Genomic DNA, 25,995 nt, shown 5'->3' on the forward strand with positions numbered 1-25,995 from the left:
TCTCAGAATATGTTCTACATGTTACCTACCACTTACTAACAGCTTAGTTTCAAAAATTACCACAAATTAGTATGTTTGCCGACTTTGAACAGAAATGTTTTCTACTGGACTGGATACTGTTTGAAAATAAATCATTTTAGCAAGAGAAGTAGTTTTAAATAATACAGAAAAGTTTTCGACATTTGTTAAAGTTCAGGAAATATGAAAAAAGTTCATTGTATTCCTTCACAGTTGCTTTGGATTGGATTGCCCAGCGTGTGACCACAGTAAATGTCCAAAGCTGAAAGAATGTAAACTTGGGGAAACCACAGATGTCTGCGGGTGCTGTGCTGTTTGCTACAAGGTAAAACCAGGAAGGTAGAAGGGAGGAGATAAATCTTTCCTATTTAGAAGTGGCAACGATTGTTCACTTTTTTAGAGGGCGCTGTCGGCGAACCGCTCCGGTCAATCGCAGCAGATCAATGTAAATGATGCTAAGTTTCTCATTTTTTTAGAGGCAGCTATTAAAGCAAAAAAAAAAAAAAAAAAGAAAAATACTACTGGAAATTGGTTGTAATAAGGGGCTAATATAGTGGACGATGTACGGCTTTCGTCCACAGGAAGTTTGCACAGTATTTTGATGGAAAAATTAATTTTATTTTTCATCACCAACTTTGCCGAATTCGTCTGCTATTAATATTGCGCTGTACGATGTTTTATTTATTACGAGTTGGAAATTTTCTATTCCTGTAAATAATTGACAAAATGAGAATGTAGTACAATTATTTACGTAAATACATTTTTTTTTAATTAGTTGTAAATTTCGTGACATGTTTCGAGAACTAATTAAAGCGAAATAATTTTTTGCTTTCACGACCTTTAACAGATAAAAGAAAATGTTAATGTTCTATTTACTTAACTTCAAGCTGATATTGATTATAAAAATTTTATTCATGTATTTACACAATGCTTAGACATAATTATTATCATTGCTTTTTATTATTATTGCATTTATTTCGACAACCAAATGGAACAAAATCGAGAAACCTTATTCATTAAAAAAATTGTACCTTGGAACGCTTTTTTGAGATATTTGTGGGATTTTCTGTTGAAATTAATCAAGTTTTCACAAATTAAAAATTACTCTTATTGTACATGTATTTTTTAAATAAAAAAGGTTTTCCCGATTTTTTTTTTGGGTTTGGTTGTAGAAAAATTTCAATAATAATAAAAAGCAATGATAATAGTTATGTCTAAGCAGTGAGTAAATACATGAATAAAATTTTTATAATCAATATCAGCTTGAAGTTAAGCAAATAGAACATTAACATTTATTTTTATCTGTTAAAGGTCGTGAAAGCAAAAAATTATTTCGCTTTAATTAGTTCTCGAAACATGTCACGAAATTTACAACTAATTAAAAAAATGTATTTACGTAAATAATTGTACTACATTCTCATTTTGTCAATTATTTACAGGAATAGAAAAATTCCAACTCGTAATAAATAAAACATCGCACAGCGCAATATTAATAGCAGACGAATTCGGCAAGTTGGTGATGAAAAATAAAATAAATTTTTCCATCAAAATACTGCGCTAACTTCCTGTGTACGAAAGCCGTACATCGTCCACTATATTGTCCCCTTATTACAACCAACTTCCAGTAGTTTGTTTCTGTTTTTGCTTTAATAGCTGCCTCTAAACAAATGAGAAACTTAGCATCATTTACATTGAACTGCTGCGATTGACGGGAGCGGTTCGCCGACAGCGCGCTCTGGAAAAAGTGAACAATCGTTGCCACTTTTGCACTAGCCAACACGTAGGACATTTCTCTCCTTCTTCCTACTCCGTGGGTAAAACTTTTCTTTTTTCTTTTTGGTTCTTTCTCATATGCATCTTGTCTTCCACGAAACACACGATAAAGCGAGTAGAAGTATCAAGTTCTTTGAAAAGGGTAGCAATAGAGAAAGGGGGATCAGAACATACGAACACTATATAAGTAATATAAGAAAGTAGATAAATATTTAAAGAAATAGTAATGGAACTTAAAATTTATAGCTTTGAAAAATGCTGAATTGATGCACCTCAAAACACCTACTATTTCAAAAAGAAAAGAAAACCTACCTTTTCCCGAGTTATTTCATGTCGCTATATAGCGGAACATATTAAATCTAGAAAAAAAAAATCTCTCCTTAAAATTGTAATCCCTTTCGCAAATCCCAAAGATACTCCAGATTTTACACTTTATTTTGATGCCGAGAACAAATGATCGCAGACTTTCCGGCGGATTTTTTTTTTTTTTTGACATTGAAGGGTTCCAGACTCTTTCTTGGAATTCTTTTTAAATTAAGTCCTAAAAATGCAAATAAGACCATCTTTGATAACCTAAGAGAAAGTGTTGAGGCACAGAGTTCATCCAGAATTTTTTCGAAATTAGAGCTTCAAAACAGGAATTTTAGATAATGGTAAGAAGAAGTGAGTTCGTTGACTCTCTCGCGAAATTAGCTGAAATTGCATTCCTCAAACAGAAATTTTAGATCATCTATAAGGAGTTGAGAGATTATGGGCTCTGATCGGGAAGGGGGGGGGGAGCGTCCTCATAGCCTCTCCACTGGAAGATTCTAATTCATAACTACTGAAAGTAGTTATGAATTATTTAGCTATACCGAAAAATGTTGCAATTTTTTCTACTCTGCGATTGCTAATCCTCGTATTACAATCATGCAAAATTTGACTTCATTTTACATTGTAATGAATATTTATCTCACATATCACTCCTACTTATATTATTGCTGCTTTTATTATAATACATTATGTGTTTATTGTGTATGTTAGTATGTATTGGAATGTTAGGTATCGCCAAATTTGGCTTAGTTTCGTTAATAGGTAAATGTAAAAATATATTTTATCACATCACTATGCACTATACAGTATAAGAGAAGCAGGCAGCAAATAAAGTTAGGATCCTAAGTCCTCATTCATAAGTCACAGTCGAGTCCTGATTATAACACTTCTGAAATAAATGCATATCAACACGATGTTTTCGTTCTCTCTCTTAGACCGTAGGCGAAGAATGTGGGGGCCCCTGGAACATTTTTGGAGTCTGCGCTAATCACCTGACTTGCATCCGTCTTCCACGTGGCACTGAAGATCCCATCAAGGAGTTTAATTCACCTGGAAAATGTTTGGCATTACCTTAAATGCTATAAAAGTGCAAAAATAAAGTAGACTTAAGGAATCTGCTTGTTTATTTATTTACTTTTTGGTTTTATTTTTAGATAAAACAATGCTTTTTGGACATGAATTGTGCTTTTAAACTACACAAACACGAAGATAAAATCTCTTTTTTCCAACTCATATATGGCTAGAGAAAGAAAGACAACTGAAGACAACTCCTCCACTTCTCCCCCGAATGGTAACAAGACCTTCTCGGTTTTGGTGGGAGATGTAGAGTGACTTTCCAACGTCGTTCAACCAAGAAACCCGGAAAAACAGCTGAATTGATTGATATTTTGACAAAATATAGTAACACCATCAAAATCAACATTTTATGTACATAATTAAGGTTGATTCCAATTTGAAGAAAAACATATAATGATTTTTTTTAAGTACAATTTGGAAGAGAAAATGATGTTACTTTCAAAAACATAGATGATGAGGAGAATTAATTATAAAATGATTGAAAGTTGTTTAACATTTTAGAAACAACATATTTTACAAAAACAGTCTTGATTAAAGATAAGAATGGTTAAAAATATACTGGTGCAGTAACAAAGTCATGATCAGTAGAATGTTACAATTGGTAAAATGGTCATAATCAGTAAATTGTTGGCTTTAGTAAATTAGTGGAAAACATAACTCATTTTTTTTTTTAATTTCATTAAAGTAAGAGTTTAAGAGGAAAACAAAAATAACATTACCTGTTCATAAAATTTTAAAATTCTCAGACACTAAATATTTATTTTTCTTTATTTCAATGAGGGGGAAAAATAAAGAATTGTGCTTGTAAATAAAATTGAGAAGGTTTACAACCACAAATCTTTATTTTTTCCCTCATTGAAATGAAGAAAAATAAATATTTAGTGTCTAAGAATCTTCAAATTTTGTGAACAGGTATTGTTATTTCTGTTTTCCTCTTAAACTTTTACTTTAATGAAAATCAAAAAAAAAAAAAAAAAAAAAAAAACTGAGTTATGTTTTTCACTAATTTATTAAAGCCAACAATTTACTGATTATGACCATATTACCAATTGTGACATTCTACTGATTTCAGAGAAAGAAAATAAATATTTTCATTTTTTTTTTTTTTTGGTTAGAGGTGAGGATTCATTACTGACATATGAGCACAGAAACGAGGAGAATTGCGTTATATAAGCGGAGAAAGAGAATTAACACTCTATGAACCCATTGCCATAAGTGTAACAACGCGAAGAAAAGGAAGGGAATGAGTCCTCCTCTGGAAAATGTTCGAAATTGTAATTCTAAAAGTGCAATTTAGACTATCAGTAGTGATGCAAGGAGGAGAAGAGATTCAGGGACTTTTATATGAAAAGTTCGATCTCGGAGACTGTTTCTGGGAAATTTCTCGAAATTGAAGTGCTCATAGCGAAATTTTAGAAGGACTTAAATGATGGGTGGAGGAGGAGGATTGGGGAAGCACTCTGATTTTTCAAGAGTGAAATCCTAAAAATGCAACTATTGGCCGTCTTTGATGAAGTTAAGGGCATGGAAAAGCAAAATCAGAGGACGAACGTCATTCAACGGTCAAGTGAACACAATAATAAGCAATTCGTGATTGCAAAAAAAAAAAAAAAAAAGATGAAAAAGAAATCCTTATAATATGTCACAAACAAAGAACTTTAGAACTACTTATGAAAGCTCAGAGAAAAATAAAGATTTGAATTCAATATCCTATTATACAACTTACGTGTACTTTGTTAAACATCGATAAATTTGCATAAATTTTAAGTTAAACAAGCTTAAGTAAACAAAACTGAATGATCTGTTGGTAGAAGTACGTAGATATTGTACAAAGAAGCTTTTTCATGACCATTAAATAGAGCATTATTATCATTATTATTATTATTATTATTATTATTATTATTATTATTTCAAGAAGAAGATTTTATTTTTAAGACCACTTTTTTATGAGGGAAAAACACTTAAAAATATACATTAATTTCAAAATTATATGATTTTTTTAAGTTCGAAGGAAAAAGATTGCTGCTGAAGAAATTTGTTTGAGTATTCCTTAACTTGATTTTTCTCTGTATTTTACTACAATGAATAAAATCTTTCTAAACTGTCTGAGAAAATTGCTACACTAAATCTCTTACTAAATGAAGTACTGGAAACAAAATCTTACACTTTTTAATATATTAAACTTTTTATTGTATTGTTCTATTTCTGAAACTCTAACCAAAGAATAAATAAGATATGAAATTTGAAATTCTTAAGGATTGTGTGGGTGTGGGGATCCCCAAGTGGTTCCGAACCTCAGTTTGGGAAGCACTAAATAAACAACACTATAGATGTATCACTTGGAAAAACAAAGGGAAAGAAAAAGTAATGAAAACAATGGGAAAAGAGACACGGGTTTCGGGGCTACGAGGAACCCATTTCTCAATTCAAAAAGTTGTGAGCTTATACGTGTAATGATATTCGACAAAAGATTTTTTTTTGTTTCAAATTTGCATTTATATCGCTGTTTATATTACGTTTGAAGTTAGAGGCTTTACTGTAAAAAAAAGTTAAATAAAATAATTATGAAATAAATTAAATCAAATTAAATAACTGGATGAAAAGAATATCATACATTCAATAAACAAATGATATTGCACAATGTTAATTTCCTAGTTATTTCTTGCAATGCATAAAATTTCGTGATTGTTTTTCTGTATGATAAGGATATCCGTAGACGTCAACTAATTATTCTTATTTTATAATGGAATTTTAATGTGTGTTCAAAATATTTTTTTAAGGTTTAATAATGATTATTTTTAAGCAATGTTTAAAAATAGGTTTGATAGTTTAAAAATGCTTTATTTTACAATTTCTTAACATTTAATCAAATACAGGGTGACAAGAAATAACTTGGACACACAAAATACGTTATAATTTTAATGCTACTGAAAATATTTAGACCGAACTTCAAAATTAATATGAATACATTATTTCGTATACTATATTTACAATTTTTCTAAGTGGCTACCTTTAGCCTTAATACAGAGTTTTAAACGTGTCACAAAATTTTCGGCTATGGACCGCAACTCACTTACTGATATTTTATCTCATTCCTTGCATAAGGACTTTTTAGGGATGCCCAAGTTTTATGGGGTTTAGCACACATTCTTGTCTCTAAGAATTTCTTGCATTGTTGAACGGCATGAACGATCTCTATCTAATAGTTTGGAGTGGGATGTGTGCTAGTGGGAAAACTCACTTGTTTTTGTTGATCAAGGGATTAATATTACTCAAGAAACATATCACAAACTCATTTTAGAAGATATTGTCTTACCTTGGTCACAAAAGTTCTTTGGAAACTAAAGGTGGACTTTTCAACAGGAGTCCGCACCTGCACACAGAGCTAAAACACTTAAGATTGGTGCAAGACACATTTTCTTGACTTCATTGGAGCTCAAGAATAGCCACCGTACACCCCAGAGATTTGAACCCAATATATTATTACGTTTGATCAGTCTTGGAGACAAGGGTGTGTGCTGAACCTCAAAAAACTTTGGCATTCCTGAAGAAATCCTTATGCAAGGAATGGGATAAAATATCAGCTGGTGAGTTACGGCCCATAGCCGAAAATTTTGTGACATGTTTAAAACTCTGTATTAATAGTAAAGGTAGCCACTTTGAAAATTTGAAAATATAGCAGACGAAATAATGTATTCATATTAGTTTTGAAGTTTGGTCGTAATACTTTCATTAGAATTAAAGTTATGATGCATTATGTGCGTCTAAGTCACTTCTTGTGACCCTGTAGTTTGTAATAAAATACGGAAAAAGGAAAGAAAATTAAAAACAAATAATTTTTATTAGCATTACTTGATGCTTCTTTTATTAATTGTATCTCAGAAGCCAATTTTTGAGTATTTGGATTCAAATTTAAGTTATTGTCCTTGATTGTACTTTTCGATTTGTTGCATTTACACAAAACAACGGACCATACATCAGCTTCGCGGGCCCCAGATGTGACCCGCGTGCCGTAAGTTGGACACCAGTAATTTATATCAATTTGTTATTGATAATTGCTAAGCTGCTTCAACCTTCGCTATTTCAAAGTAAAATTTTTTCATAGTAATTCAAAACAATTTAAAGCTATTTAGTCATCAAAGCAAACCAAATTTTTATATACTTGGAAGTGTCGTAGTCCTGTAGAATAATGGAGGTAGAGGGGAGGGGAGGTGCAATGCTTGTGTACATACAAGTTAATAACATTTAAACGAAATTGAAATTAAAAAATGAGGTGTCTCCCCTCTCCCCGTAATTACACCTTTTAAAGCCTGAAATGTTCACCCAATGATTTCAGCCTGCCAGAAACAGCTTCTTCGTAAGTTTTTTTTTTTAATATCCCGACAAAATAAGGAGTGCTATAAAATTCCTTCTTCGAGCTAAAAAAATAGAACACTTTATCACAAAACCACGCCCTTCCGTTTTACGTGATGAAAGTGAAATACAATCAGAAGTTTTAATTACAAATTTCATGAGAGTTTTGGAAATGATGCTAATTCCAGTTGCCTCGAAATGCTCGACACAAATAATAAATATATTTTTTAAACTTCACCTCCTTTATAAAAAAATTCGCGCCAGGTGATCCTCGACAGCCTAATTGACTTTGATAACTTGAATTGTTATCTGAACGGATTTTGACCTCCAAAGCCGTCCGCGATTCATCTACATCATATCGCCTTTCAGGTAACACATCTCAGATAAAATATTGTTCCACGCCTTAACAAGAAGCTTCACTTTGAAATAAGTGCCAGGTGAGCTTAAAAATAATTAATTATTGTACAATTTAATTGAACTGCACTCTTCCAGTCTATAACTTTAAGAGTATTTTGAAGTCGTTCTATTTCTTTTTTCTCTACTATATTATTTAAAATTCTTTTTAATTGTCTTGGAGTTGAGAATCGTTTTTACTTTCACTTCCCACGATTGACTCTTAAAGAAACATTATCGAACTTTTGAGGTGCTCATAAGGCTTAACTACCACAAAGGTAAATGGGTCAGTTTCCCTGAGTTCCACATTTTAGAAAATAGATGATTTCCAAATGAATGATTTTTTATTTATTTATTTTTTTAATTGAAAAGGAATTGAATTGAGGTTAGTAAGTCCTTTTTCCTCACCGTGAAAATAGTGTATGTCATTTAAATATCACTGAGGTATTAATAAATAGGGTAGACTAGGGCACATTTACGCGGATTTTTTTCAATGAATTTCTAAATTTTATGTTTTAGCTAAGAAAATTTTAGACAATGCGGTTTTATAAAACAGTTAATGGAGTCAAAATTGGTATATTCAGTTGTTGCTCAGTTTGTGTTTTTAACCGTTAAAAAAAATATTTTTGAGTACAAGTCAGTTGCATAAACTTTCCCCGGACGCATTTACGCATATTTATTTTGACACCTAACGTGGTTCTGTTAGTGTTTTGAACATAATATCTTACCATCGTTAAAATTAAGCAAATTTATTACAGACTGAATAGTGTATAAAGTAAAAGCTGAACGAGCATGAAGACAGCACTGCATGAGTGTAAGCTATAAGATACGAATTTGTAACTCAATTAAAAATTAATTGGTGATTTTCAAAACTAAATAGCCTGAAAATACTAAAACGTTTTGAGACAGTTCGGTGTGAAAAAAGCGTCAGGGCACGCTTAGAGGTAAGACTCAATAAGAACTTGCGTATAAAGGTGCTCAGGCGTCAATGCGTAAACTTGCCCCGGTTCGGATTTATTTTTATTGTGCAAAAAAATTCAATAACATTTCAGTTCATACAAATGCAGTTCTCAAAAAAGGATAAAATTGTGCTAATTTTTATGTATCTGTTCTTTCCTAACTAAGTATTATGTATTCACAATAAGTTTCAACACATTCAACTCAAAATTTACTCGGCTTGGTAGAAAACATATTATTCTTTCTGCATGCTAGAACTGTTATGACTGTTGGATCTTCAGTTATAATTCGTTTTGAAAAAAGGGCACTGCGTAAACGTGCCCCGGTCTACCCTACAGTTGTGTTGGTCAACAGTGGTACAGTAAAACCTGTGAAGTTGACCACCCTTGTAAGTTGACCACTTGTCTAAGCTAACCGCTTTTTTTCAGGCACGGAATTAGCCCTTATCATATAAATCAACCTTTGTAAGTTGACCACCTGTTTAAGTTGATCACTAAAGTAGTGCACCGCAAGTGGTCAACTTATAGAGGTTTCACTGTATACTGTCAAATCCCTATTCAATAAAGTTGAAGGAGTAGAGAAACCATTTCTCCAAAGTTGCTGCCACCCTATACGTTAATTTGGAAGTCTTAGAACTCCTTGTTACGGCTTAATTTTTACTATAATGGTTGTCACTTTAACGGGATTTCGCTGTATAGCGAATCAATGTTTATAATATAGATTTTCTCCACTTGTTTTTAAGAGAATTCCATTATGAAGATTGTTTATAATGAAGGGAAAATTTATTGTTATTGAAGGAACGAATCGTTTTATGATCTGAAAAAAGAATGAATGGCATAACAACACAGGGAAAGCACAGGGAAAAGGTAATCACAGTCATTAATATTCGCTGTGTAAGTTTTCTGTTAAAATTTCGAATATTCATACTTAGTTTTTGAATTAAAATAAAGAAATAATCAGAAAAAAAAAACCGCTCTTAAAAGATTCTAGATGACAGTGACAACCTGCGCTTCACAGAAAAAAGCAAAGGTTTTAGATTTTTAGTTAATAAAAATTCAATGGCTAAAATATTTGCTGTTAAAAGGCGTTTGCATTTATCTTTCACCTTCTGCTGCGTAGAACTCATTATCATTATTTTGTAACAAAGTTGCGGCTATGACGAAATTTTCATTGCTCCCAGTCAACTTTACTATAAACAATCACCCCTGGAAATTTGTACCTTAATACGGTGAAACAATAATTTAAAAAAAAAAAAATCTAAATGAGCACGAGGAACTATGATATTCACTGCACTATTTTATCAAAAACTTTGAGTCCCTGATTGAATTGAATATTTTTCTTTAGTCAATAAATGAAACTAGTAAAAACCTAAATATGCGTTTCATATGTAGCTACGTAACATAAGTATAAGATGCATGTAGTAAATGTTTTACGCACCTAAGTAATAATTTATAACATACTGATTGGGAGTAGTTTTGTGATTTATAACTTCATATTTTTGTTTCTCTGTCTCCTATTACTTAATACCTGTGTGGGGAGGGGGGGCAGGATAAAAAATTATTTTCCCCTTCATTTGGTTTAATTTCATCATTGCTTCCTCCATTAGCTTTTAAAGTTAATCGTCCTTACCCATAAAGCATGGTATTTGATAGTAGTACTGATTTAGAAAAAATTAAAGCATCAGACGTGCATTATTGAATTGAAATTTTATCATTGGCTCATGTGTGGTAAATTTCATCAATTTACTTTATAACAAAGAAATTTCATAAAAGAAGACGTCAGTATTGTATGATTGGATTATTAAAAAAAAAATAAAAATTATCTCTCTCCTAAGAATTAAGTGTCGTCATTGTAACTTTATAAAGACGAAATAGCATTGTTTTATGCTTTTAAAATTTCGATATCATCTCTCCTTGTTGAAATATAAGCCATTTTGGGAAAGTCATTTCGTTAGCAGCTCATAATTACAATCTGCTCGGAATGTTTCTTTTGATAATGTGTTAAAACTAAAACTAGTTTTTGATAGTTTGATCTGTTCGTAAGAGAGTTGAAAACTTTTTCATTCCTGAAAAAAATTTATCAAACATGTAATCTTCAGTGTCAGTATTCCGCTTACTTAAAATATTTTACTGTGCTAAATTTTAGCGTTTGTTGTTTTTTCGAGTTTCGATTGCAGACAGCAATTTAATGAAATCAAAGCATTGGTTTTCAAAAAAAAAAATATCGATGATTTGTCATGGAGGTGTACTCCTCTGCGGCACCTTATCCGTAAAATTAGTATACAGGGTTAGCATAAAAGAATATCCTGGTTTTAAAATTTTATATTTCATAAACTATTACACTTACCCCTTACCACAATAAATAATACATAAAAATAAAGATAAACACTCAGTTTTTTTTTTTTTTTGAGCGTATGTGATTGCTTAAATGTACACGCTCCGCAACGCTGGATTGGCCGTGCAGGTAATGATGATTTACCCTTAAAGAGTTGGCCAGCTAGATTCCCAGACCTAACTACATGTGATTTTTTTTTCCATCAGGTTTTGTCAAAGACATAGACGGTGTTTTTACACCACCATTGCCTACAACAATGCAAGAACTGAACGATCGCATATGTGTAACATTACGAAAGATTGGCGGTGAAACACTTCAAAATGTATGAAACAAACTACAATATCGGTTAGGTTTGTGTCGCGTTACGAAAGGCTCACACATCGAACATTTGTGAGTGAAAAGAAACTTGGACTGTTTATCTTTACTTTTATGTATCATATATAGTGCTAAGTGTAACAGTTTATGAAATATAATTTCTTAAAACCGGTGTATTCTTTTATGCTAACCCTGTATACTATACATAAAAGAGACGGCATAAGATGCCGTGAGAAAATTTTAATTATTCAAAAGGTTCCGCGAGCCGGAAAAAATTGGTAAACCCAGCTCTAGCCACTAGTTCAAAAATAAAATAAATAAGTAGTTACATTTCAATTATACTAATTGTTCCTTTCTGTTGCAGCAAACATGGCTCGTTGCCATTTTCATCAAATCATAATAGCTGCCTGTTTCATCTGGGCGGCGACTTTGGCGATTGCAGAAAATGCAACTGAAGCTCCGACCACAACTGAAAACGTTGTTATTAGCACTGAGGTTACAAAACAAGAAACTTCACCCACCTTAGCACCGACAACAATTCCGCCAGCAATTCAAACAACAATGTATGATACAATGGCAGTTAATATATGCAATGTGTCAATGGTTTCTTCAAGCCCAGGTGAAGGTAACAAACGTGTAAAGTGCACTTGTAACCCGTTTAGTTCCCATATCGACTGCAGTCAACTGGACATCGTTGAGTTGCCTCAAAATATATCTTTTCCGAAATCCGCACATGTAGCATCATTCGCTGGCAACAGGATCAGCAATCTTAATAAATACACATTCTACAACGGACGTGGAATCTTTGACTTAAGCGTTGCTTACAATCATTTAGATTTCGTAAGCGTTCAATCCTTTAATGCTTTCAAGAACTTACTGCATTTAGATCTCAGCCACAACCGACTTTGGAATCTACCCGTCGCCGTTTTCCAGGATCTCACTGACTTGAAACGTCTGGATTTGAGCTACAACGATCTAATCAATGTCTACCCAGCACTCTTTGCTCCTTTGGTTGATTTAAGGGAGCTGAATTTAGAATCAAACCCTATGCAAGCACTGGAACCGAAACACTTTGAGCATCTCACGAAATTGGAATCCCTCAACCTTAAATCTACATTGCTGAATTTCATTCCAGACCACGTTTTTGCATTTACACCAAAATTGAAATCCTTGAATCTGGCAAGCAACCAATTAGATGAAATTCCGTCCGAAGCTCTGAGGATTCTAGACCATCTCAGGACCCTTGATCTTAGTGGAAATCCAATAAAAACTGTCCCAGCAGGATCCTTTCTTGGCCTTAGGACCCTAACTATGTTATACTTGAACAGAATGCCTGAACTGAAAACGATTGAGAAGTACGCTTTTGGCGATTTGGAACACTTGGAGGAACTTCATTGCAGTTATAACTTCCATTTGTCTGAAATCGATGAATTCGCGTTCTTGAATAAAGCCAATAACCGCAAACTACGACTTTCTCAGCTCTTTTTGAGGCAAAATGCTCTGACCACATTGTCGAGTTACATCCTTGACTGGAGTGACGAAGTTGAGTTACATTTGCGAGATAATCCCTTAGAATGTGACTGTCAAATAGAATGGATGGTTCATCTGAGACTGAAGAATGACTTCCAGAGTCAAGCCAGGTAAATTGAATTTGATTAATTTGCTTAGTTTTCTTTTTTCCTCTTCACTCTTTCTCTTTCTTCCTCGCCCTCCGCTCACCTCTCTCTTTCTCAGGATAGAAGTTAAAATTTTATGCAATACGCTATCTTCTGTGACAGAATACAATGTGGTTGTATAAGCTTTGAATACTTGCAGCAAAATTAAACTTCTAATGCAGTTTTTCATCGTGAGAGCCCAGGTACTTCATCTGGTGTGAAACTGACGTCGAAAATTCACAAAATGGTGATGGGATTACGCCAATTAAAAGGAAGGAATGGATACCAGTCCATTTGGGTAACTCAGTTAAGTTCGAAAATGGTAAACAACACAATACGCAGCTCTGGAGCGCGGGAGAATTGACGTCCGAAAAAGGTATCCATTGATTCGTAAATTTTCGGTTATTATGTTCCACAAGGCTCAATTATTCTACGAATTTATTTAGTGGAGATATTAATTAAAACATATTTTCTGTGCAACGTTTCATTCGCTTCAAACTTTCCGATTTTATTTTTCCCCTCAGCGGTAGACGGGAGGAAAAAGGCGAATTTGGAATATTCAAGCGAAACTTGGTTAGAGATGTGCCACTCTGGAAATTAATATACTACTTATTCATTAATATACCGTCGCAAGCAACCAGTATCAATGAAGCCCTCGAAGTACACCAGGTGGCAATAGGGGGGGGGGAGATGCACCCGAAGTACGCAACCGAACTACGAACGGAGTTATATAGTTCTTATATGCGTCCAACTTCTCTAAATGTTTTTTTTTTTTTCATGAAAACAATTTTTTTTGTCCTTTTTGCGGCTGAAAATGTCTCCCCCTCCCCTTAAAAAATCACAAATAAATTATTCATCTTTAAATATTTTTCAGGTTTTTTGCTACAAACTTTTTATTGTTTTGACACATAAAATTGAACAAGCGATTTCAAAAACTGATCTATTTTTAATTAATAAAAAAGAGTCCATATTTTCATTATAGTTAGGGGTCCAGCAAAGCGACAACCCAGAACCCTTGATTTTTAATTCATACTGCCAATCCTATAAGGGTGGTTTACACACATGTAAGAACTGTTATGTTTCCCTCAATAAAGGGATGGGGAGGGGAGCTGCTCTTGGGATTCAGTGTCATTCTGGCTTATGAATGAATATATCAAGCGTTAAAATATATCAAACTAAAACTATATGCACTGGTAGACAAAATTAAGAGATGGAAGGCATTTTCCCAAATGTCTCAAGAAATACTGGATAAAAATAAAAGAAATTTGGTATGGATATAACTCATAGTAAGACAATAGTTTGTGCAAATTAAAAATAAAATGCCATTCATTATCAAGAGTTATTGCCAAAGGCCTATGTGGACTGAACTTCAGGATAAAAGATGGCAATGAAAGTGAGGCTTGTATGGAGTGTGGCCGCCTCTAGTATGGTGTGTGGTCACCTCTGACAGATAGACAGCATGCACAACGAGTATACATGCTGTTAATGAGAGAGTTAAGGAGCGCTTGTGGAAGACCCTCCCACTCATCCACCAGAGCGGATTTTAACTCCGGAATGGTTCTGGGTGATGGTTTGCGTATCGCAATAGCCCTCCAAAGAGCATCCCCAGCATGTTCATTAGGGTTAAGTTCAGGTCATTTGGCTGGCCAATCCATTCGATGAATTTCTTCGCTTTCCAGATTCTCCTTAACCAGGACAGCCCTATGTGTTCGGCATTGTCATCCATAAAAACGAATTTATGGCCAAGAGCACCCTTGAAAAGACGCACATAGGGCTGTAGGATCTCCTTCCTGCCCTTATCTCTGGGCATTCACGGAACCAGTGTCAAACACATGGAGTGGTGTGCGGGCATCTTGCATGATCCCTGCCCAAAACAACAATCCTCCAACAATATGATGCTCCCTTCCCATGATGTTACTGGGATGGTATCGGATCCAATATAAATATTCGCTTGTAGACGGAATCTCGACCAATCTGTGAAAAGAACACTAGACCGTTGGAGCTATGTCCAGTATTGGTGCTGTCTGCACAATAGCGCACGCTCTCTTTTGTGGGAGGGAGTGAGTAGAATGCAAATGACGGGCTTCCTGGCATACAACCCCCATCCACCGAGCCTTCTGGTAACTATCATGCTTGAAAACTAATGTTCCTGTGGCAGCAGCGAGGTCCCTAGACAGTTGTGTCGCTGTAGACGTCCTATGGTGCTTGGCTATAAGTAACAAATACCGGTCTTTATTGGGCATTGTTGCTCTCAGACAACCTTGTCCTGGTCTTCTGGACACTGTCCTACTGTTTTTAAACTGACTCTACAAATTCGAAACAACGTTTGAACTTTCACTCAATTCCCCCGTAACCTGAGCTTTGGACTGTCCTGCCTCAAGTCTGCCCACAATTTTCTACCTCATTGCTTTGCCTAAACGATGATTTTCACTCATTTCACCCAAAAATCAACAAAAACAACAAGATTATTCAAGAAACCCACACAAATCGTTACCGTATCGTTGAGTGGAATGAGCTGTGAAGCTCACTGCAGACTTTTATACCTCATGCTACCTTAGCAACGCCCACAAGAAAACGTACCCCCCTCCCTCTCAGGAACTCCAGCACCTTAGTGCTATTATATGGCAACCAATTATTCAGGTTTTGTGTGATATTTTCCGAGAAATGTGTGAAAATGCCTTCCATCTCTTAATTTTGTCCACTAGTGTATAAAAGAAAGGAAAACACAAGAGAATTGGGGATACATATGAACGAACATGGTATCTCACACCAAGCTTATTTGACCCTAGCGGTACCTGCTCGGCTTTGGTCGTGGTAGAAAATGAAAAGGTCATTTGGTTCGCCTGTATATTTACAAATAATGGATGATGAATTTCTCGCCAATTTGCTATGTTAATTTGCTCGCCCATGGCCGCATATGGTAGTTTGCTTGTCCGCGTTATGGTAATTGGCTAGTCCACGTTATGTTAATTGGCTATTCCACGGTTTGGTAATTTGTTCGTCCACTTGATGGTAATTTGCCCGGTAAAATGTTCTTAAAAACGGAATAGAAAAAGAACAAAACCGAATTTTCGAAAAATCGCTTCGAGGTGCTCATCTCTATGCTACGATCGAATTCTATGCCAAATTTCATGAAAATCGGTCGAACAGTCTAGATGCCATGCGCTTAACAGACATCCAGAGACATAAACATCCAGACACACAGATATCCAGACACGCAGACTTTCAACACAGAAGAAAAGATAAAGATAAAACATTCGAAAAAAAAAATCGGTAGGTGATGGTACTAGTCCTGTTTCTCTGCAAAACTTATATTAGTAATAAATTAGTAATAAGTCATTTAGTTTTTCTGTACCGACAACATGCGTGGATCCAGAGGGTGGGGGCGTGGGGGGGGGATGATAACCTCTTAAGCGACTAAATATAGCCAAAAACAGAGTTTTTAGAGCCTATATTTCGGAATATTTGACCCAGACTCAAAGTTTTTACCCGAAAATTGCACTTTGACCCTCTCTTTCCCCTTTCAAATGATGACCTTCTCCTAAACCAGAAGCTAGATCGGCCCTTGAACGACTATTTCTTTGCTTTAGTTCATGTTGTACATGTACTTTGATCACAGACCTTTTCGGAGAAAAAAAAACAGCTGAATCTAAAATTAAGTAATATTGCAAAATATTGTTCTGGCATTCAGGTAAACGCATGACCGAATAATTATTCCCCCCCCCCCCGCTCCTTTCTTACTCGATTTATAACGCTTCACAAGTGAGAAAAAAATGCCGGCCATAATAAAAAATGGAAGCGAATGAAACTTTTTTGACTCATGATGTGAACACACGGGACAATTGTTTTTCCTAAAAACTCTGCTACTCAAAGAGAATAAATAACCACTAAAATAAGAGAATAAATTTGCCACAACCATCTACGTTTGGCGGGCCTCAGGAGAAGTGTCTTTGCAATCATTTTCTGCCAAACTAGATCTACATAAATACTTTATACTTTGAATTTTAGGAAATATATACAGTCAACTCTTGACAACTCAAAATCACCAAAGACCGGCTAAAACATTCGAGTTATTTGTAGCTCGAGTTACGGGAAGTTTCCACAACAGTCTTGCAAACTTAAAACTTCGAAATAAAGGAATATTCGAGTTATAAGCTTAGAGTTATCGAGATCCGACTGTATTTCAGTGGACTATTAGTTTTAAAGGAAAGAAGTTGATAGTGTTAGAACTAATTTCTGTTACTGCATTCATTAAAACTTGCCTGGTAGTCGATTTTTTAGTGACCGATTAAACGGGAAAAAATGGAAAACGAATTTGAATCGGCTCCATAATGTATGAAATATAGGATTTAGGTACTAATGATCAGGGTTGAGAAGTGGAAGTGAAAATGACTGGCTCTAACTCCCACTACGAATCCTAGAACTTTTAAATTACCTACTCCGACTCCGTATCTCTGGCAGAATTATGAACTTAGGGGAAAACAATCGGCTCCAACTCCTGGAACTTTGAAGCCTCCAACTCCTGGAACTTTGAAGCCTCCAACTCCTGGAACTTTGAAGCCTCCAACTCCTGGAACTTTGAAGCCTCCGACTCCAGATTCCGCTCTCTTACCCCGAAATCTGTTCACTCCTGCTCCACATCTCCAAATTCAACTTAACTCCACAGTTCTGCTCGTGATACAATAAAATCCCGTTACAACAAACTTTACAGAACTGCGAATTTTGTTCGCTGTAACTGGAGTTTCTTTGTAATGAAATTCAAGGGGGTCCGAGACATAAATATCGTCAAATTTTGCAATTTTTTTTATAATTCAAAAAACTTCTTCTTTCTTCTTAAAAAGACGTTTGAATCTTGTTTCTATCATAATTATAACGAAAGATATACTTATTTTTGTTGCATGCATTTAACTAATATTATACTCAACTTTAAAACTTTAAACGCTTTTTTCTCCATGATGCAATTTTTCCCGATTTTTTGCATTCTAACTCTTATAAGTCAAGAACTGATTAAGATAAAGTAATGAAATTTGAAGCATATCTTTTTCAAGCGGTTTACTTTAATTATTATTTAGAAAATTTGAAAAAAAAAGAAAAACTTTTCCTGCAAAAAACTTGATTAAAAAAAAGGATATTCCAATTTTTCTTCAAATATTTTCTATTTTTTTAATAATATTTTCCAAATCGCCGAATAAAAATTAAAGTTCAGATATTTGTGCACAACTTTTTGAAAAAAAATTTCAAAATTGATCATGAATATTTTAAGTTTTAGCGATTTAAAGCAACTTTATTAAAATAAATAAATAAATTAATTAATTAAAAAAAAATAATATTTTTGTCATGATTGGTGAATCAGTGCAAAAAATTTTAAAACTGTAAACTGATTAGTATTTTTTTTTTTTTTCAAAATGTGTCCTGGACCCCCTTCAAACAAGTAATGAAAACAAAACTGGGACTGAACATCTATTTCGTTGGAACGGAAATTTCGTTGTATTGATATTCGTTGCAATGGGAATTTACTGCAGTTGCAATCTGTTCTTAAAACTATACGTATTCTTTTGTAGGTGCAGTGGTCCTGCCGCCTTGCAAGGACTTTCGCTGTCAGAGTTGAAGGATCATGCACTTTCGTGTGGAATGGAACTGTCTGAAATAATCATGGTCACATGTGCCGTAGTTGCCGGCCTCCTAATTGTGGTTTTGATCGTTTCTTTCCTGGTGTGGAGGCGAAGTTACGCTGGCTACAGCAAGCCATACTTCTATGGCTCGAAAAACAGGCACGTGCAAGACATCGATTACAGAGGCGATGACAGTTTTTAAAGTTGTAAACCGGCAACAGCAATTTGAAATGTGAAATTACGATCGATCATTCTGAAATTGATTTCCCAGTGCAGGAAAACGTTTTCTGTTGGAAATTAATTTCAAAAGTCAAGTGTTAAAAGAATATTTGTGTAAGGACTATGTAAAACTTGTTTCATTTATTAGATAATTTTATATGCATTTTTTTGATCATTTCATAAAACAAATTGAATGTTTTTGCTTTGTGTATAAATGGATATTTCTCAACTTATGTTGTAAATACCTTACATACTATTTCTCTAGGTCATTAATTTTGTGCTTGTATAAAAGTAATGAACCTATGAATTTTAAGCAAAAGAATCAAAATGAGAAAACATGTATTGCATTAAGTTACCTAGAAAACTAAAGCTTAGATATCTTAATTGGTATCTAAATGTTTAGTAAAATTTACGATTGTAATAATTTAAGCGTAGATGCTTTCTGTGACCTTTCTTCTTCTTCTTCTTTTTTTTTTTTGTTTTGTTTCTTTTCTTTTGTGTCTCTCCAAACTACCTTTATTTTGCACACTATGAGATACGTTTCACTTCGTCATTAAAGAAACACATTATACTAATAGTTTTAATGGCAATAAGTCGGTGATCTAAAGCAGCGTTTCTGTTTTCCGCGGAACCTTAGGGTTCCATGAAGATCAATCATGGATTCCGCTTTTTTTTTAAATTCAAAATAGTCACTTAAAAAATCAGTAAAAATATGTTTTGAATGAAGCAACAAACTCAAGCAACTATGTTAATGCAAGAATGCGAAGTTTTTATTGGAATGACATTCAATAATTTAAATAAAAGTTCTGTTACTTTTTGATGGAAAAAGTATTATTTGGAATATTTCTCATCTTTATGGCAAGCAAGTCATTGTTGAATCTTACTTTCTAACTATACTGTTGAAGATACATCTGGGGTTCCGTGAAAAAAGTGTATATTAAAAAGGGTTTCATTTATCAAAGAAATTAAGAAACGATGATCTAAAGCATTGGTTTATTGGTAATAATTTCCTTATTTTTTTAAGAAACCATTTACTCTCTCTTCCACTATTTCGCTCTTTCTTTCCTCTATTTCGTTTTTTTTTTTTTTTTTTTTTTTTTTTGTAAAATAATAATTTTAAAAAAATGGCTTTTTGAAATAGAATAATCCTTTTTTTTTTTTTGTTGTTGTCTCTTTTTTTTGGTATCGTTTCGTCGTATCAAGAGCCGAAAAATTATTTCAGGATTTTGCTTCTTGCAAAAAAATTACGATAACAATGACGTGGGGGTTTAACAGCCTATTTCCGTGCGTAAAAGGTTTATATTTCACCATATGTGAAAAAACCCACTTAACATAGAGAAGGTCAATAGTAGTATGTAGAGCTATCGTGAGAACTCACGCAAATTTCTCAATGAGCTAGCTCACTCTTAAAAGAATAAACATAAATTGCACCGTCTGTTATTGGTTCAGTTTACTACTTTTTTTTAATTTTCAATATTTTAGTATTCACGTATTCATTTTTAGCATGTATCTATGACTTCCTCTTACATTTCCTTTTAGTACATGTTTTGTATATTTTACAAGCAAATGGCAAACAAGTCTTTTTTTTTCTGTTCTAGCATTAACGATTTCTTATAATAACTGATTTTACAAAAACTACAGTGTGAGCCTTTAATTGCACTAAATTTATAGTCTTATAAAAGATAAACCAAGCAATAGCTTAAAAACTTAAACTTTTTAAAGCAGCTCTATTTTTTTTTTTTTTTTTTTTTTTTTGTATAAAGTACATTTCAGGATATGAATGTTGCAGACCTTTATAAAATCGTACTAAAGGGAAAGGAAAGAATAACACAAATTCATCTTTAGATTTTATCCTTTCTTTCTTAAATATTGCTTTCAGCATATATTAAAACTTTGTTCAAGTGGTGTGATGTAAAATACATTGAAAAGTAATCCCAAAGTTATATTTTCAGTGTAGAAGTGTAACAAACAATATAATTAAATTAAAAGAAAGCCACGAATGTCATTGTTTTCGTATCATGCAATTTGTTTCATTTTCATTATGTATGGGCTATGATTTTTGATGCATCATTTATATTAATAAATAATATTTTGTAGTTAAATGTGTTTTACCTTACTCGTACTTTCATAGTGTAGCTCAAAAGACTGAGTTTAACTTCTGAAGCAGCGAGAAATGCTTCGGAAGTGCAAGGGAAAGAAAATAAGAGAAAAATAAATTAAAAAAAAAAAAAACTCGAATGCGTTTCTGACAGCTCAAATTTTCGCGATCAAGGATTGCAGTCTGATGATTACTCCGTATTTCTGAAAGTTATAATTTTGCATAAATTTCAGTTTAATCTATTTTTTCAGATTATTCACTCATACTATTAAAGTTGTTGCAATCAAGGATTGCAGCCCGGTGATTACTCCGTACTGATGAAAAATATAATTTTGCATAAATTTCAATCTATCTTTTCAGATTCCGCACTCATACTAAAATGTCATACAAAAAGAAATCTAATGAATAGTAACAGTTTTAAAGTTATACCGACCACTCCTCCCGGAAGCCGTAAAGTCTTCACAGGGGAGCCGCGAAATTTTTAATGATTCAAAAAAAAAAAAAATAAATAAATAAATAAATAAATAAATAAATAAATAAATAAATAAAGACTAATATGTTACGCAACTTTTTTGCAGTATTTTGTTGCACTTCTGCAATATAGGTAAGCCCAATGCAGTGCAGGAGCACAAATCGAACTATTTATTTATTTATTTGTTCTTTGTTTTTTTTATTTTTTATTTCATTTATTTTGTTTTGTTTTTTGTCATACTTTTACGCAATGTGCCCTTTCCAAAACTTTAGTATTTTTCTTCTGAAAAAAACATGCTTAAAAGCATAGAATCTGACCATAAATGACTTTTAAATAATCATGACTTTTAAATAATTTGTTTAAGTTTAATATTTTTTAAAAATTACTTTAATCGATGCGCTTTCATTGTTTACGCTTCGATGACATCACAAATGATGAAATGCCGTTCGCTGTTTGCCATTCGTAAAGAGCAAAATATTTAATCCGCATTTTTACTCACGTGTATTGGCAACGATATGGTTGATAGCAAGCGTAAAGCGCAATATTTAATTCGCTACTTGATTATCATAACGTGGAAACGCGGTAGAAAGATGAGCCAAAATGCATCATTTATGACATCATAAAGACCACGCCTTGTTTGAAAAATCGGATATTTAAAAAATTATAATAATAAAATAACTGTTGGAAAAATGAAAGTATTTTCTGGGTCCATGTTATTATTATTTTTTTCCCCCGTATTCTATCAATTTCAGTGACTAAAAAAGCATGTAGTACTTTTGACTGAAGGAAAAAACCCTTAAGGAAGATAAGGAAAAAATCTCACTTCCAAAAAAGTACCTTGACTCAAGAAAGTATGGCAACCATTTCTTACTTGAAGCAATTGTCAATAGAGAAATTATCTATGCAGTAAATAATATGCGCAATTTTTATATTAAGTAAAAGATGCTCCTGAGAAATTGAAGTATTGAAAGAAGTATAGTTAAAACAATAGTTTTCAAAAATTCGTTTTTTTTTTCCAAAGGAGAACAACATTAAAAATGGAAAACGTATTATAAGTAATTTCATTTAAATACCTTTAGTATAAGAAATACCTTTGGTCTTAAGTTTGATATGATTTTAAGAGTAATCATACAAAGTAACAGTATCAAGAGTTAAAGTTAAATAAAACAACAAGGTGCAAAGCGTATCCAATCCAAAAAAATGCCTAAAATAAATAAATTAATATGATTTGAAGAACAAACATTTTTAATTACCGCATCTAAATGTTTAAAGTTAAATAATAAAAAAATTCCAAATAAATATCCAGTCCAAAAAAAAAAAATAAAGAAAGAAATGAAGCGAGAATTTTGGAGAAGTTGAGAGAAGTGTGAATTTTAGACATTGTACTCAAAGCAATAATTTTTATGTGGGAGGGGTGGGGGAGGAGGCAGGTGCCAGAAACATTCGCGAGACTCAAGGATCACCATGCAATGTCGAGGAGAAACGAATATTTCCGAGTACATTTTTCAATAAGCAGTACAATGAATGATAAAATCGTCGTTATAAAAGTACACTTTTATAAAAATATTGTATAGACGTGTTTCAGGGTTACACAGCATTTCTTTTTTATGCGGTAAAGTTTTGAGTTTACAACGTCTAGCTGTTGTAGAAAATAAAAACAAGAGAAGTAAAAAATTTGTACTATCTCTTATCCATTTATAAGAGTTTTCTAGTCAAAATTATCCCTTTCTCTTGAATTTCCATAAAAGAGTAGCATTAAATCATTAAAACGTGAATTTCTCGCACGTTTCCTTCATGGTATCGAAAATAATATCTCATTTGTTTCATGTTACTTCAGCATCATTTATAGCTATCACTTATTTTGATTGGACATTAAGTCTAAACCCATTCTATTGTTTGTCGAAATAAAGATATACATGCTGGCAAATCGATAGAGAGACAGACATACGCTTGATTTTATTGATAGTAAAGGTAAATATTTGCGATAGTCAGTTTGTTAAAAACGGGAAAAAAAGGTGGGGGGAGGGGGTATGGCAGCATGCGAGGTAATTAATGAAATAAATATGTACAGTAAAACCCAGGGTCGAATGCAGCTCCATGCCACCCCTAGGCAGATTTGAAATCTGGTGTCCCCTTTTCTCTAAAAGAAGCAAAATTTCCTTGACTTAAAAAAAAAAGAAAAGTGTTCTTGAAATTAAAACTGTAAAGCTTATGAAGAAATGATGACGTTTCACATTCAGGGGCACCCTGATGTTAGGTCACAGTGACCTACCCAAAAAATCCTTATTCGTAAAATTTTGCTGACGATTTGGCAAATCTGGAGATTTAAATAAAAAAAAAATTTTGTATGTTGCCATATTAGTTTAAAAATTTTTTTTAATGATGCCTAACGTTCCTTTTCATTAGATGTTATGTATGACATGCGTGTATCTCGTATTTTATCATTCGGCAAAATGGGAGTTTTCTTCCTCCTCCCAAAAATTTTAGTTCGATGAACCCCTGTTTAGATTATTAAATTTTGCAAATCGTTCATGTCTCAAGCACTGCTCATGGGTAGGTTATTCATAAAACATATTCTTTTTCAATCTTTCAAGTTTCAAAACATTTCCTTATTATGCCACCGCAGGTGAATTACTGAAAAATGACAAATGACATAGACACGAGTTAGACCTATAAGAGAAAAAATATAATGATAGAAAATGAGGAGATAAACAGTTACCGAGATTTGTCTCGAATGCAAAGTATGTTAGTATGTTTCACATAAGACACACAGCATCTTTATTTTCAGAATAAATTACCCAAATTCTTTTTTGTTTCATGATTTGTCATCGTTTGATCAAAAAAAAAAAAAAAAAAAAAAAAATTGATTTTAGGAAAAAAAAAAACTCGATTACATTCGAAATTATACCTGCTACTTTATTTTTTTTTTAAGTTGCACTGAATTTTAATGTCTTGTACGGTAACAATTTTATCAGTTATCTTCTTTATTTAATTCTGCATCTTGATCCTGTTTCTATTTTTTTTTTTTTTCATCTACAAATCAACGATTCGAATAATTTCCTCTGTTATTACATTCACTCACTTGTGTTTTCACCATTTCTCACTGTTCTATAGTATTTCATTAGTAAATTGTAACTGAATTACATTGCAAAGAGTCCCAAGTTTTCGCTTTTGAAAACTGCTCATTTGAAAAAAAAATATCTCGTTCAAAAAGTTTTTGAAGACTCTTTTTCATTTTTCGGTTTTTAATTTAGCATGTGTTTCCTTTATTTGAAATCATTCAGCCTTTTTCACTCGTCATTCATTTTAATTTGCCTCCGAGATTTAATATTATCAGAAAGCAATTTTTAAATATTAATAATGTATAAAAGAAAATAAACGTCAATCACTTAAGAAACCAGTACTGAATAAACTTTAGTATAGCACTAAAAATCTTAGTCATGTTACAATCTTGTTGTAACTTCTGCCCAAACGCAACGACACTTTCTGAAATCGACACCCGTTTTCGTCATTACTTACTGTTTTACGCTGATCTATTACTATGATTGAAAATCATTTGATTTTCATAAGATGTGTGAAAGTAATCATTATTAAATTACAATAAAAAATTATCTCTGTGGAAAATGAAATAATGCTTTTATTTGACTTTCAAGAATGAAACATTAATTTAAAAAAACGTGTGGTTAAAGCACAATTTACCGCCCCTGAAAACTTTGCAGCCCTAGGCAGTTGCTTATTTTTCCTAGTGGGAAATTGAGCCCTGTTAAAACCCCGATTTTACGTTTGTCAAAGGACTGGATTAAAACACGTAAAATACGATAAATACATAGAAAGCAAAAATCAAATAGAAAAAAAACTAACGATAGTTAAAATGATTCTCTAAAAAGTTTTTAATATCAATATTTTACGAAAAGAACATTATTATATATACCATTTTAGATAATTTTAACACATTTATAATCCGGGTGAGGCGAAAACGTTTAAAATGAATAAACACTTTTATATGACAAAGCGACAATAGTAAACAAAGTATATCAAGCAAAAATTAGCAAATCGATTTGCAGGCACGTGTTTCGGGGCTTCAGGTTCCCCTTTTTCAATGCAAAGAATTTAGCTTTGGAAGTTATTAAAAAAGTTTCCGCGATGCAGTTCTTTTAAATTTAAAATCTTAAAACAAATATACGAGGGTCGTTCCGAAAGTAAGTTCCATTTCGAAATAAAAAAAGAACAAGTATAGAGGATAGAGCAGAGAAATTTATTGCACAAAAATCGAGACCTTCCCAGTAGTTTTCGACATAGTTCCCGTGATTTTCAAAGCATCCGCACAGCCCGACACCGCTCCCAGCAACTTTCATTTGTTCGGCATCTAAAGTCATTCCTTAAAGGTCGGCGCCGACGGACGGGGCA

General features: G+C 33.1%; 2 protein-coding genes across 2 annotated transcripts in view; both read left to right on the plus strand.

The window, feature by feature from the left end:
• LOC129222128 (venom protein 302-like) overlaps nt 1–3,210 on the plus strand; it is a 115,225-nt gene extending 112,015 nt beyond the window's left edge. The window contains exons 3-4 of the mRNA XM_054856577.1: nt 232–343; nt 3,039–3,210. Of these exons, the coding sequence (XP_054712552.1) occupies nt 232–343; nt 3,039–3,179 (253 nt within the window). The 3' untranslated portion in view covers nt 3,180–3,210. The remainder of the gene's footprint in view (nt 1–231; nt 344–3,038) is intronic.
• Nucleotides 3,211–7,890: 4,680 nt separating this feature from the next.
• The window catches only part of LOC129223086 (toll-like receptor 4), a 49,025-nt gene continuing 30,920 nt past the window's right edge, over nt 7,891–25,995 (plus strand). Inside the window, exons 1-3 of the mRNA XM_054857651.1 lie at nt 7,891–7,970; nt 11,897–13,172; nt 18,749–18,993. Of these exons, the coding sequence (XP_054713626.1) occupies nt 11,902–13,172; nt 18,749–18,993 (1,516 nt within the window). The 5' untranslated portion in view covers nt 7,891–7,970; nt 11,897–11,901. The remainder of the gene's footprint in view (nt 7,971–11,896; nt 13,173–18,748; nt 18,994–25,995) is intronic.

Source organism: Uloborus diversus, chromosome 5 (assembly GCF_026930045.1).
Source record: "Uloborus diversus isolate 005 chromosome 5, Udiv.v.3.1, whole genome shotgun sequence".
NCBI lineage: Eukaryota > Metazoa > Arthropoda > Arachnida > Araneae > Uloboridae > Uloborus > Uloborus diversus.